This window comes from Vipera berus (genome assembly GCF_964194415.1).
Source record: "Vipera berus genome assembly, chromosome: 4".
NCBI classification, from domain to species: Eukaryota; Metazoa; Chordata; class Lepidosauria; order Squamata; family Viperidae; genus Vipera; species Vipera berus.
In genome coordinates this window covers 21,431,170-21,448,792 of record NC_138206.1, presented here as the reverse complement: position 1 = coordinate 21,448,792, position 17,623 = coordinate 21,431,170, and the positions used below count along the sequence as shown (strand labels likewise).

Here is a 17,623-nt window from a genome sequence, read left to right as displayed (position 1 = left end):
TAATTCCAGGTTGCTTCTCTCCTTGATTAGTTTCCATCCATTGTTTCTTGTCCTGCCCTCTGGTGCTTTGGAAAATAAATTTACCCCCTCCTCTTTGTGGCAGCCTCTCAAATATGGGAATGCTGCTATCATTTCCCTCCAGGTCTATCTTTTCTCTAGACTAGCCAGACCCAAGTCCTGCAACCATTCTTAATATGTTTGTTTAGAAATACACACTTACAGGTTTATGGTTTGAATAAGCAAGTGTTCCATCTTCAGGTTTCCAGATTAATAGTATCTATGGTTATTGCTCCTAATGTTAATTTCTCAATGTAAATACTAAGATATTATTACAGGTAGTCTTTGACTTATGACTACTCACTTAGTGACCATTCAAATTTAATAAGGGGCTATATATGACCCATATTCTAAGTTCTGACCATCACGCCTCCACACAGTCCTGTGACTTAACTTCAGGTGCTTGGCAACCAGGCCATATTTACAGCCATTTACAGCATCCAACAGTCACACAACTGCATTTTATGATGATTTTGCCAAAACTGGCACTTTTGGGTTTTGGCAAAACCCCACTCGTATCCCAGCATTGATTTGCTTAATTACCATGATGTTTGCTTAACAGCCTCTGCAAAAGAAGTTGTAAAAATTTAAAAATTTACAACCATCACAATTGGCAGCCATGGTGGGCAGGCTCCATTATGGTCATAAGTCAAGAACTATCTTTACTACAAGAGGACTAGACTTAGTTATCATCTAATAAACTTTTTATTCATGGCATTATCCTTGGCAGTTATACAAACAATAAAACACGGAGAAGACAGAACATGGAATATTTGGAACATGAATCCAAGCCAATCTGTAGAATTCTATTTGGCTGCTATCCAGGCCTCCTTTTGAAACCTGGTAGAACATCTCTCCTAGATCAATTCTAATGGGAAGCATGGATGTTGTATTTGAGACTAGCTGCAGCATCTAAAGCAGGGGTGTCAAACTCGCAACGTCACATGACATGTCGCCACATATCACGACTTTTTTGCCATTGCCGGCAATGGGGTGGGCGTGGTTTCGCTATGATGCATCCAGCCCGTGGGCCTGCGGTTTGACACCCCTGATCAAAAGTATCTGCAACACCTAAGTAGAAGAGTTGGTGAGGCTGGTCATCCAACATGTGTTTTCAGTTACAGTCCTCATGATTTTCAGTCAGTGTAACTCATGCTAGGATTTGTACTTCAACCTATCTGAATCTGGTATCAAAGTGGGAAAAATATTATTAAAACGTGGACAGAAGACGGCAGTCTTTCATTTTCTAGGAACAGACTGAGCTAATATACTAGGCATAGTTGGGGAAACAATTCTTTTCCACAGTCAATACCTGAAAATCAACCACAGATGCCAAGAATATGTCCTCCCTCATAAGCTTCCAGGTACATTTTAATAGTATTTCATCGAATTCAGGATTATGTAATGCAACTGTAGAGACATAGTGACTTCATAAATAACTCATGGTAAGTTCAGATCATTTTTATATTGTGTATTAATGCGAGTAAAAAAGCTGGCGGTGGAGGAAACCAATCAGATCCCTACACTGGGTGTCTTAGTCTAGATTTTATTGCCAGCAAGACAAAAATTGAAAAGGAGAGTAGACCGATGAGAAATGGGCAAACTCAAGATAGTGAGATACATTTCTTTCCACAGTTTATTGTAGTTGTTTTGATGTATGTCTTTATTGAATCTTGTCAAGTAAAGTCCTAAATATTTCACTGGATCCTTTGTTATCTGGCAGTCAGATTCAAGAAAATTTCTTCCTCAGACGTTAAGTGCCTTGCTATTACTTTGCTTTCTTTTCATTGATTTTATAGCTGAAAAAGCAACCAAAATCTTTATTTTCGTCAACTGCATGGAAAAGATACGTGAAAGATAAAATTAATTTACCCAAACAATGTCATGGGCTTACTAGATATTCAGCTGGAATTGGCAAGTGTAAGGAAGTATAAATAGTATTTTTATATAATAAAACCTAACATAAAAAAGGCAGACAATTAATGGCAAACATGGTTGAAATATTATAACTCCAGAAAATGGGAACTGTATTCCTCCTGGCCCGAAGGCTCACGGTGAAGACCCAATTATTAACCATCTCCTAAAGGCCTAGAGGGTGAAAGATATGCTGTATATCACAAGGAAGTTTGATCCAAAGGCCAAAGCCACCATGGAAAATACATACTTCCTAAGTTTTAAGAATAACACTGTTTCAAGGACTGGAACCAGAGTTTTCCTTTCCTATTGGGGCATTTGAGGCAAGCAAATCTTAAAGTATATGTCTATATTTGAAAATAAATAACAAACTCCCACAAGAGGGAGCCCTGTTTTATGTTCCTTCTTAATTCATATTTGCAAAGATTAAATTGACCATTTCTAAAATAAGGAGAAACTGCTAAATTACTTTCATAATTCTAGCCCATAGGCGCTGATCAAGGTACATTTAAATAGAGTTCGATATAATATCGGTTTAAATAAAATAGAAACTGAAATCCTAAAACCTTTTGGATTTATTAAATAGGTCTAATTTTCTCTCTTCTGGGCCTCGTCTTTTTGGATCCCCGGTATTGATAACAACCTTAACCAAAGCAATGAGTTTTTAAGTACACCTACAACATGCTTACAGTGGGATTTTGCATATGGATATGTATCTTTTAGGAACCTTGAACGTTGTTGTTTCTTAGTTTGCTGAAAAGATGCTCAGAAGTAAACACGGGTAATGAATGATATTGCAGGCCCTTGGCTCAAACATCTATATTTTCCCAGGATCCTACAGCTATTCTGCAGACCCAGAAAAAGATACAGCTTATTGAAGGAGATGTCAACATACGTAATGTGTACAGCCTCAAAGCATAGTACACCCCTACTTTGCAAAATGGAAATGACCAATATTATAGGGTGAGCACATACTGAGAAAGTAGACACTCTTTACACAACTCTTAAAAATACTATTTCAACAGGTTTTAAATTTCCATTAATCCAGTCTACCAAGATATCACCTAGCTGATCAATAACAAGAAAATCTTGCTCGACCACATTTTATAAGAGGAGCTTGTCTCATCCTTCAGTAATAGCACTGCAGCTGAGTATGCTAAAAGAAAGTAACAATAAATGAATATTTATGGAAAGATGTCTTGAGTTTGTAAGCTCAGTAGTCATTATACTAGCATCCTTCTGACACTGTTTTTACTTGAACAAATGTGTTGAGAATTTTAAAATTAATGGACCAAATTTACCCTAGCTAAATAAACACAAGAAGTAAGAGATGAAGCAGGATGGTGATCTATAGCAGTTAACCTCAGTGCACCCCAAGAAGCACTGGTAAAATTTATCTTGATTAAATAATCAAACCACAGAATTGACTTGACAAGTTCTGGGAATGGCAGTCCACACATCTTAGTTACTAAGATTGAGGAACTGTGCAAAAGAATATCCTTGACATTATAATCGAATGGAGTTTTTTAAAAGTATTGTGATTATGAATAATATTGCTTTACCTTCCAAATAAAGTGTACAAGGCTTCCAGTTCTACATAAATATGAACAAAATAATTTAAAACATTAGCATAACTAATTGGGACCAACATAACATTTATCATAGCAATAATAAAATAAGACTTTTACTAATGTGATTCAAAAGATTAAACTGAAATGATTTATCTTGGTGCCTTTTCTGAAAGCAAGGGGTGGAGAATTGATGCAATACAAAACAGAACACACTTTATTATTCGAATATGATACCTTACTTAAGTCACTGATTTAGTAAACAGCAATGCCCCTAGTTGCTTGGATCACCACTTTGTCTCAAGTGCTAAGCCCCCAAAATGGGTTATTTTGTATTTAATTTTATAGGATGCAGTAATCAGTTGTTATGAGACCCAACATTTATTTTGATATCAGGCCCAAAGTGCAAATATAACACAGAGTTGTATGATTCATCATTCACTAATGTTAGACTTTCATCAGTAGGTGTCTGTTCTACATCTTATTGTTGGGTTAATTATGAAGATGAAATTTAATAACATCTTTGTAGTTCATACAGATGAATTAAATCTTTCATGTGTTGCAAAACAAAAAGGGTAACCTAGCTTCTACCAAAAGGCCTTCGCTTTCACATACAGTAGCTGACTGAGGTACCAGTTTAAAGGCAGCAGATGAGAGGGCTGCATTATGGCATGTTTGAATGGCATATCTTAACACTGTACTTTCTGACCAATTGTGACTGCAGCGGCACAAGGCAAAACAGCCACAGAACTAAGTTGGTTTCCAAACCAGCACTCACCTCCAAATGCTTCACTCTACCTAACTGTAGGACTGGCTACCAGCACTTCTGACAAATCCAGGTTTGAGAAAAATGATTCTTTACATGTTTACTTTCTGTCATACCCACTCTGCCTTCCTAAAGGTAAACTGGCATAACTCTAAACCTAACTCCTGCCAACTTCATGAAGTATCCAAATAAGTTTTCTTGGCAACTTCACAAGAAAAATAGAAGGAGATGAATGTTATTTATGCCATGTGGGGTTTATGAACGAAAAGCAGGATTTTTTTTATTTTCCTACTTCCTAAAAGAGCATACAGTCCTAGGAGCGGGTCTACCATGTGAGTATCACCCAGATCTGATGCTACTGAACTGTCAAGTCATGCCCAAGTAGGCATCGCCATCCGCTGAGACCTCGCACTTTTCCCACGTTCACAAATCAAGGTAGACAGCGAGGTGGTCGTCTCGCAACGTTGCGAAAAGCTTGCCCTCCCCCCCCCCCGGGGATGTTCCTTCGACAATTCAGCCTAGCCCTAAAGCCCAAGCGAGCCACTCGGGATTAACACACTTTATTATTCGAATGTGATACATGCGGTAATTTAAATCAGTTTAGCTCCAGGGATCAGCCAAATTCGACCTTTCACCCTGCCTATGACTTTTATCCCGAACTACTTAAGCTCGCTTATCTAGGAAAAACCCTTTCGAGGAAGGCGCTAGAGTCGCTCAGGTCGGTTTTCTCCCAGAGGGGATCCAGTAGTCGAGTAGAGGGAAGAAGAAAGCGACCCCAGCTATCGGGGATCCCCACCCTTCGGCCAATCCCCAAAGGCATGGCGTCCGAGAACCTCTGAAGTACCCGCCGCGACCGGCCAGGCATCGCAGAGGAGCCGCCTCTTCCTTCAGCCGTGCGGTCGCGGGCAGGGCTACTTGGGTGTACGTGAGAGAGCGGCCGGGAAGCAAACGGAGCTCCGGTCAAGACGGAGGAGAGGCGGCTAGAAGGCCCCCGCCCCACACACTCCCGCAGTCTTAGCCGCTGGGCGCTGCTACCCGCTGCTTCTCCCTCACGCTTTGCCGCGCTTCCTTCTCCCTCCTCGGGAGTCGCTGCGCAAGGCAGGCGCGCCCAGGCCCTGCCCCCTTAGCGTAAGGCGAGGAAGGGCGGGGGCCAGCGGGAGGCTTCGCCGCAGCGGCGAGCGGAGAAGCGGCGGCGAGAGCGGCTGCAGCACCGATGGCTCCTGCGGGCGGCAGCGGCAGCGGCAGCTCGGCGGCGGGGAAGATGGCGCCGTCGCACGTCCTCAAGTGCTGCCAGAGGGTGCTGGCTTGGGTGCCCGTGGTCTTCATCGCCCTGGTCGTGGCCTGGTCCTATTACGCCTACGTGGTGGAGCTCTGTGTGTGTAAGTAAGCCGTCGAGGTTTCGCTGCCGCCCTGCCGAGGAGAATCCAGCTGCCTGGAGGCGGAGGGAAGCTCCCCCCGTAACCGGGGAGAGCGCCCTTTCGCTGGGTTGCTTTCAAAGGCGGGATCCCCAAATTACTTTGTCGGTTTTTCCGGCTTCTTGGCTTCCTCCTCCTTGCGCAAAAAGTGATTCATTCTCAAAGGTTTTGGGAGGAACCTGTTGCCTGCCGCCTCACTTTCTCTCAGCCCCAAGAAGTATGCAATGGCAAACCACTTTTGAAAAAAGCTTGCCATAAATCCTGCAGACTTGTTTAGGCAGTCTGGGAGAATTGCACACGGTTGAACGGGAAGGAGGGGAGGAAACCTCGTGTTTTAAGACTACTCCTGGGCATTTGCCTTAATCTGAGAGAATTAGCAACCCATCCTCGTGGTTGTCAAGTCCGGACAGAGTCTCTCTTGAATCCTTCATGTGGATCAGGACTTGCGGTTTAAGGAGAGGAATTGAAATGAGGCAAGTCACCCTTTGATTAAGTACAAACAGGGTGTTGTAAGTAAGAGCAAAATGCCTCTTGTGTAGCCTTATCTAGAAATACATCTTTCTTTTCTAGTGCGGTTTATTCCAAGAAAAGTGTCTGTGGCATTGCCAAGTGTTTGTTTTCTCTGAATCATGGGCATTGAAAGCTTTTAGAGTTCTTTTTTTCATCCTGAGATTGGGGATGGGGATTGATAACAGAGGTGTGCTGTTGTGTTGCAGTTCATTTGGGGACTGTGTTAAAATCCTTGAACAGCTACTTTTTTTGTTTTTGTTTTAAAAAAGATGTACTCTATATTTAATTTCTTGTATTCCTGATCCAGCTTTAAGTCTACATTAGCAAATGAGAGTATAATGTGAAAGTCCACTCTTTAGTTGATTCTTTACACTCTTGTTGGATGAATTATGAGCCTGCCGCTCAGATAGGAGAATAGAAATGTTTTGACTAATGATAAAATGTACTGGCAAGACTTAACTAGACAAAATTTGAGCCCCAAAGGGTGATTGGGAAGAGAAATAAATTTAGTGCAGTGTTTCTCAACCTTGGTAACTTTAAAACAGATGGACTACAACTCCCAGAATTCCCTGAGAAACACTGCTTTAGTGTATCTGTACAGTAATCCTACCCTGTGTTTTTTTGGATATTGCTCATTAAATTGTAACACAGAACTGGTTCCTATTATGTTGGTCTAGAAGAGTTATATTTAATTAATCCTTCATTTGTTAAATGGTTTAGAGCCCATTCCAAATAAAATTAAAAATACAAAAATAGCTTGAGTAGATAGTAGGTTTGATTTGTATGGCAAGGCAAATGTAAGTGAAATCCTTAATTTCTACTTTTTATGAAGTAATTAAAAGTGACTGCTGGAGATCATAACAATGAAAACTACAATGCATGCATACCTACTTGGGGAAATCCAACTGGGTTCAATAAATCCTATTTCTAAGAAAGTAAATATGAGTTGCAGATTTAGTTATATTATTCACTTAACCAGAGCAATTCAAAAAAATAATAATGAAAGGATAGTAGTAACTAGTTTCACAGCCCTTAATTAAATATCAGTTAATCATAACTAACCAATAGCAAGCACACTGTAACTCCATTCTTAACTGAAGGTGACATAGGACATTAGCACTTATTTTAAGAAAATTAGAGGTGGATTTTTTAAAAATTGATCTATATTTTACTAAAACTATCTGATTAGAACGTTCATTGAGCAAAACAGTACATCATTTTTCAACCAAGGTACCTCAAAGACACTAAGTTTCAGAATGTGGGACCGAGTTCCTCCTTAGGAATGAAGTTTGGAGAGGTGGCTGCTACAGTTGTGGTCACTTGATAGATATTTCCAACATTCCTTGACAGCTTCTGACATGACAATGGGGAATCCTGCAGGAAGTGCAAACTCAATTGCAATTGCCCACACTCCATAAGCAAAATCTTTATAGGTAAGAAGTTTCCTCAGAGTGATGTCAGTGGGGAAGCCAGTAGGGCTCCCTCACACATGCAACCTCCCTAGCCCTCTGTACTTGTGCCTCTCCATTCATTTGTGCACGCCAGAGCACTCTTCCTGACCCATTCAGCACTTCTGTGCCCCCTCCCCAATCCTTATTGCATGTCTTGCACATCTCCACTTGCCCTTCTCCACACACTGCAGCTCTTGCACACTTCTTGCACTCTTTTCCACCCATGCTTCAGCCTTGCATTCTCTCCTCAATCTGTGCAGCACCTCTCACACACCCCAGTCCACCTTCCAAACCCATGCTGTACTCCTATGGGCCTCTACAACTCATGCTGCATCTGTTATACACACTTGCACACCCTTCCTGACCTGCACCATGCCCTATGTGTCTTCCCCATCCCAGACTGGACTTTTCACACACCCTCATGCACACTTCTCAACCCATGTAGCGTGTATTATTTTTTATTAAGTCAGTGAGGAAGCTGATATGAGGTTTAAACTGGGAAGGAAGGAAGGAAACTTCTTGCTGGTTTTCCACTAGGAACAGAGAAGTAGACAGAAACCTGGAAACTACTCCCGCTCCCACTGATTTTTTTGCCCACTGTGGTCATTCTGTTTCTCTGTTTAGGTAAAGAAATACCTCTGCAACAATGACCCAACAGGTTACGGATTGCCTAGTAGGTACTAAAACTTACTGTCTTAAGCAAAGCTGTAGTTCCTTGTAGTTTCAGTATAAATCTTGAAATAATTCAAAGGTTTGTCTCATTTTGAACGCCATTAATGGTTAGTTTCTAAATACCATCTCTTAGCATCAATTCTTCAGCTCTGCAAAATGATTCTAACTTCAAATGCAGTAGTTCTATATAGTTATCCAAAAGGGGACATTATTCTAAACACAGGGGATAGGTCTTAAATAACGGCTTCTTGACTTATTCTTCCATGTTTTGATCTGTCAGTTTTGGTCAGAAATGTTTCACATCCAAGGTATACGTGTTCTAGATTTATAATTTGTATCCTTTCGCTGAAAACATTAGAAAGAAATAATGCTTTGGTTCTTCAAGGTTACAGATTGCATATAGAATTTGTTCATATAGCTTTCAATATACTGTATGTGGCTAGATGAAAATGTTGAAGCTGGCAGTAGAGAAGGATTCTCCCTATGTTCAACCTTGACGCATTGATGCTGTTTTTTCAGTGTCTTCTTCATGTATTGAACATTCTGTGATTTTAACAACTGAACTGGGCTAGTATGCTCTGGACTTTAAAGCATGAATATACCCCTGAAGTCACCAGGACTCAGGCTTTTATAAAAGTGACTTTCTCTTGCATGATGATTAATTTACAGTTGTAGCAATTTACATATACCAAGTAGCTTCCTAGAAGAATATACAGTAAAGGGTTTTGACAAGTATGCAGATGTCTTCTAATTATGTGCTAATATTTATAGCACTTTCAGGAATCTCTTGGCAGAGTTCCTGAAATATTGATTTAGGCACATTTTAAAGAACGATCTGATTCTTCACACCAATGCACAGAAATCAATAGCTTGGAATAACTTTTATATTTTCTTTCTTTCTTTTTTACTTTTTTCATACATAGTTTCTGCAAACATTTTTGTGGTTTTTCAAAATGGTTTTCTGATATCATCTAAAATAGGAATATGTAAATTAAAGTCTACATACAGTAGAAACCAAAGTATTAAAGCAGGATCTGATCTTAGATTTGAGATTTCATGGATGATTAAATCTAACTTGTAGTATATTGTGCAAAACATTTTGCATACCCAGTTCCAATTAGTTTGTAATACGTATGTGGGTAAGATGTGGTTCCATTCTTGGCAGTATAAATTTAATAAAAATGTATTCCATTAACCTCAGGAAACTAGCATATGAGCTGAATGTTACTGAAAAGACTTCAAACTGGCCTCAGTTTGATAAGAAGAGTCCATAGTAGATACTATTTTTATTTATCCATAATTTGATTGCAAATTCTACAATAGGTGCATAAGATTTTAATCTTATTATTACATAGAAAGCACTGTCTATACTAGAGAAGACTTCTTAAGTAAAGCCACCCTTATCCTCATGGGGTTGTCTGGATTACATTTTGTGCTAAGGAAGACAACAGAAAGAGATGTGATATGAATAGCCCTGGATAAATGTGAGTAACCAATATTAAATTTTGTTGCAATTAGCAGAAGGAAGGAAGTACAGTAGTATAAAATATATGAGTGGAAATATTTGATGTAAATATGTTTACTATAAGTACATCTAGTGCTTCAAAATTTGCTGAGACAACCCTCAAAATTCACATGCCAAATACCTGCCTATTTGAGGAATCATCCTCTCAGGAAATTTGTAATGCCCTTATTTTTATAATGTAAAGATTGTAGCTTACATTGACACTGTTTACTAAAGTAGTTTCAGCCTCAGATAAGCTACTTTTGGAAGGAGAATGAAAGTTACTTGGTCCAGTCATTTTTTTTAATGCTGAATCTTCAGTATGAAAATAGGCTCAGCTAACTAACTTGCATTAAATACATTATGTGCCAAGAACAGATGTTGACAACTTTCTGTACGCAGAAATTTATGGTTGATTTAAGATTGATAGAATTAAAACAATTCTGTCACCTAGCAGTCAGCAATATTTCAGGAAATTGAAATACATATATTTGTTCTCCTCTCATTCACGTTTTTGGCCAGACTTGAATGAACAGCTTGAGACAGTTAACATGCTGTGCAAAAATATTTTTTCACTATTACAAGGTATGTTAGTGTTATTGTGTCAAGTGTGCTGATATGAAATGAGGTATAAGGCTGTACTCTTACCTTTCCATTAAGGAGTCAGGATTCTTCCTTCCCCAGGCAGATTTTAAAGTGATAAAAAGGTATTTTCACATCTTCTGAGACTTATGCGTGAGATTAAGCAATATAACTGTGAAGACAAATTCTGACCTTTAATAAAAGGGGAAACTTATTTTTGTTTTGTTTTTTATTCTCATTTCCTGGCAGCCAGAAATCATTTTATGTGACGTGAACCATGATCAGGTTCTCTCAGATTTATAATATGCACTTGACATTTTGAAATGATTGTGAATCGAAGGCGCAATGATCGATTAATGTAAATTCTTTGCAAAAAAAACCAAGTACAGAGATATGTTCTTATTTTGCTGAAAATTAGTAATGTCTTATTTAAGCTGCATTCCTCTAGGCCAGGGGTGGGGAACTATGGCCCTTTTATGATTTGTGGACCTCTACTCCCAGAATTCCTGAACCAGCTATGGTGGCTAAGGAATTCTGGGAGTTGAAGTCCACAAGTCATAAAGGGGCCATAGTTCCCCACCTCTGCTCTAGATAACTAAAGATCTACAATACTTTTTTGTGGTTACTACTGAACTTTATTTTGAACACTAGCATGAATGGTATATAATAGAGTAAATATAATTTAATAGAGTAAGTATAGATTGGTATTTTGCCATAGAAATGAATAGTTTTAGCAAGTGGGACATAACAGAATTGTAACGTCTACATCAACCTGCCAATCCCTTTCATGGGAAATCCCTTTCACATCCCCTCTCTCTGAATTTTAAAGTGAGTGAGTTATTTGCCTCTCCCATGACAGAATTCCATTTAGCCCCCTCTGTCTTATATACAATACTCACACAACAATGCCTTTCCTTGAATAGAGAGGCGCTTTCTTTTCTGGAATTTGAAGTGGGCAGTGCAGGAAATGTTGCTTGCTTGGGAATATTTTTTTTTATAAAATTGGCTCCAGTTTGCCTCCCCCCCCCCCGATTACCAGATCTAAGCAGTTTTGGGGGTGAGATTTCAAACCAAACTTTTAAGTAATAAAAGGCTGCTTTTTTAATATAAGCAGCAAACAGGATTAGAACAGGGGTCTCCAACCTGGCAACTTTAAGACTTACGGACTTGTCTAAGACTTGTGGACTTCAACTCCCAGAATTTCCTAGCCAACATGGGAATTCTGGAAGTTGAAATCCGCAAGTCTTAGAGTTGCCAAGTTTGGAGAGCCCAGATTAGAAACAGTTTAATTGCAGCAAATCACATGGCAATGTGATCTTCATTTTAATATTGGTGCTTAATAATTTGTAATCAATTTGAGCAGATAGGCTGAGAAATATATAACTGAACAAACAGCACTTAAAATAACCTCCAGCATCTCACATGATTGCCTAATTAGATCTTGGGGTTGAATTCTCTAGCCCTGTGGTGTGAAATCTGTTTACTCCTAGTTCCTGTTTTTTACAAGCCTCCAGTCAATCCTCATTCAGAACAAACTCACCTCTGTTTCTTCACTTAACTGGAATGACTTATGACCAAAATTTTGGGTTCAATTGTATCATTAAGTGAGAACTATTATGAACATGAGAGAAAGTAAATTCTCTGTATTGCCTTTATCTTATCCTCAACTCTACCCATTCTGGTGTAAAGTTAGTGAGCTCCCCTTAAGCAAACAGGAGCCGGTCATATGAGGGGTTGAGATAATCCCAGTGACTGTTGGCTACTTTAAGATCTCCAGTCCCTGTCCCCAGAGCCATTCTGCTTTGGGCAACTGAAGAATCTTCTGTAAAAATATGTGTCTTCCCTAGTCCCAGCCCACATTAAGGAGAGTGGTAATTTCCTGCCAGGTGGCAATGTTTGATGGAAGCCATCAAATTGACCAATCCCTTTCCCTAACATATCCTGCAAATGTGGGTAATCCTTGAGTTATGGCAGTTCATTTAGCGACCATTCAAAGTTACGACATAACCCCCCCTAAGTACTGAGGACACAGTCCCAAAGTTACGAATGTTGCAGCACCACAGCAGTAATTCACCCTTACGAATGATCACAGAGGCACTGCAACATTCACCCTGCCTATTCCCCCCTCCCTGCTGCCGCCGGGTCTCCACAGGCATCTGTGGATACTCACCTTAAGAAGATCTAGCAAGCCTTTGGTTTCTTGGCTTGCTTTGGTGCTCAGGTTTTCGGTGCATTCTCAGAGAATGGAGGCCTAAAGTACCACAAGATCATGCAAGATCAGTAGCTCAAGATCTCATGCTACTGATCTAGCATGATCTCCCGGTACTTTAGGCCTCTGTTCTCTGCAAATATAGGCCTGGATGAGATCTGCAGCAAAAGGCTTTGCAAATGGAGAAAAGGCCTGAAGCATCAAAGCCTTCCCTCCGTTTGCAAAATCTTTTGCCCTCTTTGCAAAAAGCCTTTGCTGCCGAGGACAGAGACCGAAAGGTGTGTACGCATCCCTCCAGGCTTCCATTTATGGCAGTAAAGGCCTTTCAAGTTTTTTGCCACTGAGAATGGAGGCCCAGAAGAACACATGTTCCCCCACCCAGCTTCCGTTCTTGGCAGCAAAAGCTTTTTGCAAAGATGACCGGAGCCAATAGAGATACAATCTCTTGTCCCTACCGGCCTTGGCAAGCCTTTGCTCGAAGCGAAACCGTGGCAGAGAGGATGAAAAGGAGACAGCTCCCTTGATCATTGAGATCTACGTAAAGTAAGTCACCTGGTTGGTCAGGATGGGAGAGAGGGAGAAGCATGAGGTATCTCAGTAGGTCGTGGGAGGTCTTGGGTGGTCGGAATCTTTAGGTCCCCTATGGCCTTCCCCAGCCTAAAATACCTTGTGCACTTAACGAACCGCACATTCGATTAGCGAATCTGTGGGTGAAAGCAGGGGGTGATCAGGTTCAAGTTACGTGATACACTTCTATGAATACTCGGGTTACAAATCTAATTTGCAGGCTCCATTATATTCGTAACTCGAGGATTACCTGTAGTATACAGGGTTGTGTGGTGGAATGTAAGCTGGATTCCCAGGAGTGAGGTGGCTGCATTCCATCACAGATGGCATCATTTAATGGCAGCATAGCATGGATTAGAGATTGGCAATGAGGACAAGAAATTTTATGCCAATTTAGACTCCTGCTTTAACTTAGCTAATTAAGATCATGATCAAATATCCTTTTTTATTAAGTCCCATCCCAAATGTCCCAAAGGCATTTTTCAAAGGGCAATTGTATTTTCTTGGTTTTTTCCTTGAAAATGTTTTACTTCTCATTGAAGAAGCTTCTTCAGTTCTTCGGAATCAAAATGTTTTCAAGGAAAAAAAACTCAAGAAAATCCAGTTGCCTTTTGAAAAGCACCTTTGGGACAAGCATGACCTGGGTGATTGAAAATCTCCATAGATGTTCTCCCATCCCAAATATTTATCATTTTATTACTGCAAAAAGACAGTATTAATGGAGCATTTTCAAGATTGGAAAAAGAACATACCTGTTCTGATTATTCTGGACAAAATTAAAATTAAAATAGCAAATGAATAAGTGTTGTACTTTGCAGGGATTTGAAGCAAAGATTAGTGCAGAAGAAGGTTCATTGTTGAGCATCTAAAAGAGTAGAAAAGGGAGGTAGCTAACTGGTTGATTTTCTCTAGGAAGTGAATAATAAAGTTTACAGTGCCCTGGGGAACAGGAAGCATTAGTGTGGATAGATTCTTGAATCAGCAGTGCTTACTCTAGGCATGGCAACTTCCCAAATATACTGTGCTGGTTCATTTGGCTATGTCAAGAAGAGATGATTCAGTATCTTATGCAGTGTGTGTATGGTAGCCAATTGAAGAAAGCACCTTCATCTGCTGAAGAGGCTCGTGTTCTTCTGATGACTTTAGATTAGGTTCATGCAATCCTAATTCTACTAAGCTTGCATGGTAGGAAGATTAAAGATTGATCATTGTTTAGCTGTTCAGGCTTGGTAAGATTCAGTTGTTACCAGAAATGAAATATAGTTTTATGGAAGTTAATGATTTCTTGAGAAAGACAGCTAGTGATCAATATATAGGGAACTCTGAAAACCAGATGCAGATTGATTAGAAGCCACATTATATTTCCCAAGAGCCAAGAGAGGATTATGTTCAGTACAATGCCTTATCTGCCAAGCACCTCTCACATATGCCTGAGATCCCCAGGAACTCTTCCTGACCCATGCGGCTCCACACACGCCTCCCCAACCTGCATAATGTTTCTCCTGTGCCCCCTTTTCAACCCACACCACCCACCCATGTGCCCTCACTGACTTTCACAGCATCTCTTAAGCACCTCACAACCTTCCCTTGGACTTGCAAATTCTTGCTGGTTTCCCCACTGACTTCGTGTCCATGCAAGCTTCCTACAAGCAAAGTAAATGGGGAAGCCAGCAGGAATTAGGGTAGGGGGGAAGGGAGGAAAAGGGAAAGGAAGGGAGATTTCTGATGCTCCTGCCAGCTTTCTCCAAGGAAACTCAATAGGGAAGGCAGCTGGAAGTTGTTCCTACTGCCACTGCTTTTTTTAAACCCACCCACGATCACTCTATTTCTCTATTTAGTTATGGAAATATCTCTGAAATGAGAACCCAGCAGCAGGTCACGAGTTGTCTGCATAAGTCCAGTATTCACTTTACATTATGCAAAGTACACTTGCAGTACATTACCCAATTGCAATTTTTTGATAATTATTTTCCCCATTTCTTTTCTTCAGCAATAATTTGTACGTTGTGTATTTTCTTACAACATAGTGGTAGGGATGTGCACAAAAGAGAACATTTGTTTGGTTTTTAATCCTAAACAAACTGTTTTTTCTTTTTTGGACGTTTTTGGCAAATCATTCCAGATCAGCTGTGATTCAGCAGAAACAAAACCTGGAATATTTCTGTTTTGGCTTTGGAGGGATTTTACAGGATAGATAGGACAAGATACTACCCCATCTCTTTTCCTTTCTTCCAGTACTCCCTGTTGTCATGTCATATAGTTCTCCCAGTTTACCCCATCTCCCTGCTGCCTTCTCTCCCTTCCCTCCCCTTGAATTCCTACTTGCTTTCCCTTAATTTCCTGGGCTTTTTTCCATTCTCTTTTTCATAAGCACCCAGACAATCTTACTCAAATCTCTTCTGCTTGGAATCACTGTGTCTCCATCCATATTTAGAACTAATGATTCCAGTTGGCTATATATCCTTACCAGAAGGGTTTTTGGAATAGAAAACTGGTTTCTCCAACTGTTCCTAAAGTATTGTCTAGTATGCTGCTCAGATTGGATATGGGGAAAGTTGTGAGAAGCTGTGTGATCCTTCTTGTCTCAGCATCATACTAGTAATTATTCCTACATAATTTGGGGGGAAAAAGCTCCAAGTAGCAATCGTTTGCTCAGACAAACTCATTCAAATTGAAATTGTAAGATAAGATAAAGTCAAATAGTTTCCTTCTATAAATGCCATATATATTTACACAGACACACAAACATATATACACATGTATACATAAACGGGGGGAAAACAAAAACTATCATAATGAAAGAGGTGTAAAATTGACAGATTTCTGAGCAACTTGGAATGCTTTTAATTATTCCTAGAAGTAATCAATGAGCCAACCAATAGCTTTAATTTCCAAAATAAGTTGTTATTATAAAATAAGTCAGAACTTATTAGTACCAACACAATCTGAAATACAGATGATTCAGGGTGGGTAAAAAAGATGCCAAGGTTTTCACAATAGCTTTGCTGGCTTCAATCCATGTTGGATTTGAAGGATCGTAAAAGGCTCAGTCCTCAAGAAAGTCTTTGCAAGTCTCACTGAAACTTACTAAGCAATTTGTTGTGGCCATCATTTCAAGAAAATAGCCAAACAAAATGCTCTAGGCAAGATACCAGTCCACATTTAGTTTTCCAGAAACTGCTAAATTATCAGCATCCTTCACTATTGATTAGGTGGGTTGGAGCTTGTGTGAAATGCATTTCAATCATATCCGGAGAGGTATTTTGTCACTAGGAGAGATTTATTCCTATCTCTCTGCAGGTAGATGCTAGATGGGGATGGTAGTGACATTTTCTTCAATGTACAATGTTGTTTGGCTGCTTTGCATCTCAAATGGTGTACATAGTATTTTGTGTTATAATGACTTAGTCACCTATTGCAGGGGTGCCAAACTGCCGGCCCACATGCCGGATGCATCATGCCGAAACCACGCCCACCCCATTGCCGGCAGTGGGGAAAAAGTCACGATACATCGTGACATGTCACATGACGTTTCGAGTTTGACATCCTTGACCTATTGGATCTGATGCTACTGCAAAGATAATTACCACCTATCATTTTATTTATTTATCTGTTTATTAAATTTATGAGCCACCCATCTTACCACAAGGTAACTCTGCTATTGATGAGATCAAGTTAAAACTCCAGGCATGATACTTCACAGTCATGGGGGTGAGATGGAAAATGGCGGATTAAAAGGAAAGACCATAGCGAACTGTTGCTCCTGAATGTTTATTAATGACAAATTGCTGGCATCCATATCTGTCATTTAATGTGAGATGAATGTAAATATATAATTTGCATGCTTTGTTATGGGAGAGACATAACATATGTAGATGAACTGTCCCTGTTACTTCAAACACCATTGATTTAGTCTGTTATTTTGTAATGCTATCTGACCACAAATACTGCCAGTTACAATCCAAAGTGTTAAATCATAGCTTACTGCATTTAGGATCCTTGTTCCAGTAGTTGACAACATCTAGCTAATATTGTCTTTGGCTTAAAAATGTGTTTGTGAGGTGAAATGTATATCCTGCTGTAATTTAACAGGTTTTTAGTGGCTTATAGCCAGGAAACAACCACCACCACTACACACAAATAATAGTACATACACAAAATACTGAAAAACTCAGATGGCATCAGACCCCAACACACACAAAGCTAGCTGGGTGACCTTGGGCTCTCTCTCCTAGTCCAATCCAGTTCACAAGGTTCTTGTTGTGGAAAAAATAGGAAGAAGGAATGTTAGATCTGTTTGCTGCTATGAGTTACTTATGAAGTAATAAAAGCAGGATAAAAATTTTTATTAGGTTTTGTATTACTATTATTTTATTATTCACAGTACACTGATATAATATAGTCTTTT

General features: G+C 39.8%; 1 protein-coding gene across 4 annotated transcripts in view; it reads left to right on the top strand.

Annotated features, from left to right (window-relative positions):
- The first annotated feature begins 5,489 nt into the window (after positions 1-5,489).
- ZDHHC20 (zDHHC palmitoyltransferase 20) overlaps positions 5,490-17,623 on the top strand; it is a 55,967-nt gene continuing 43,833 nt past the window's right edge. For all 4 annotated transcript variants that reach the window (XR_014026327.1, XR_014026328.1, XM_081326920.1 and 1 more), the window contains exon 1: positions 5,490-5,684. Coding sequence is in view for 2 of the 4 variants with exons in the window: in XM_081326920.1 (XP_081183046.1) it covers positions 5,519-5,684 (166 nt within the window). In the remaining 2 variants the exon portion in view is untranslated. The remainder of the gene's footprint in view (positions 5,685-17,623) is intronic.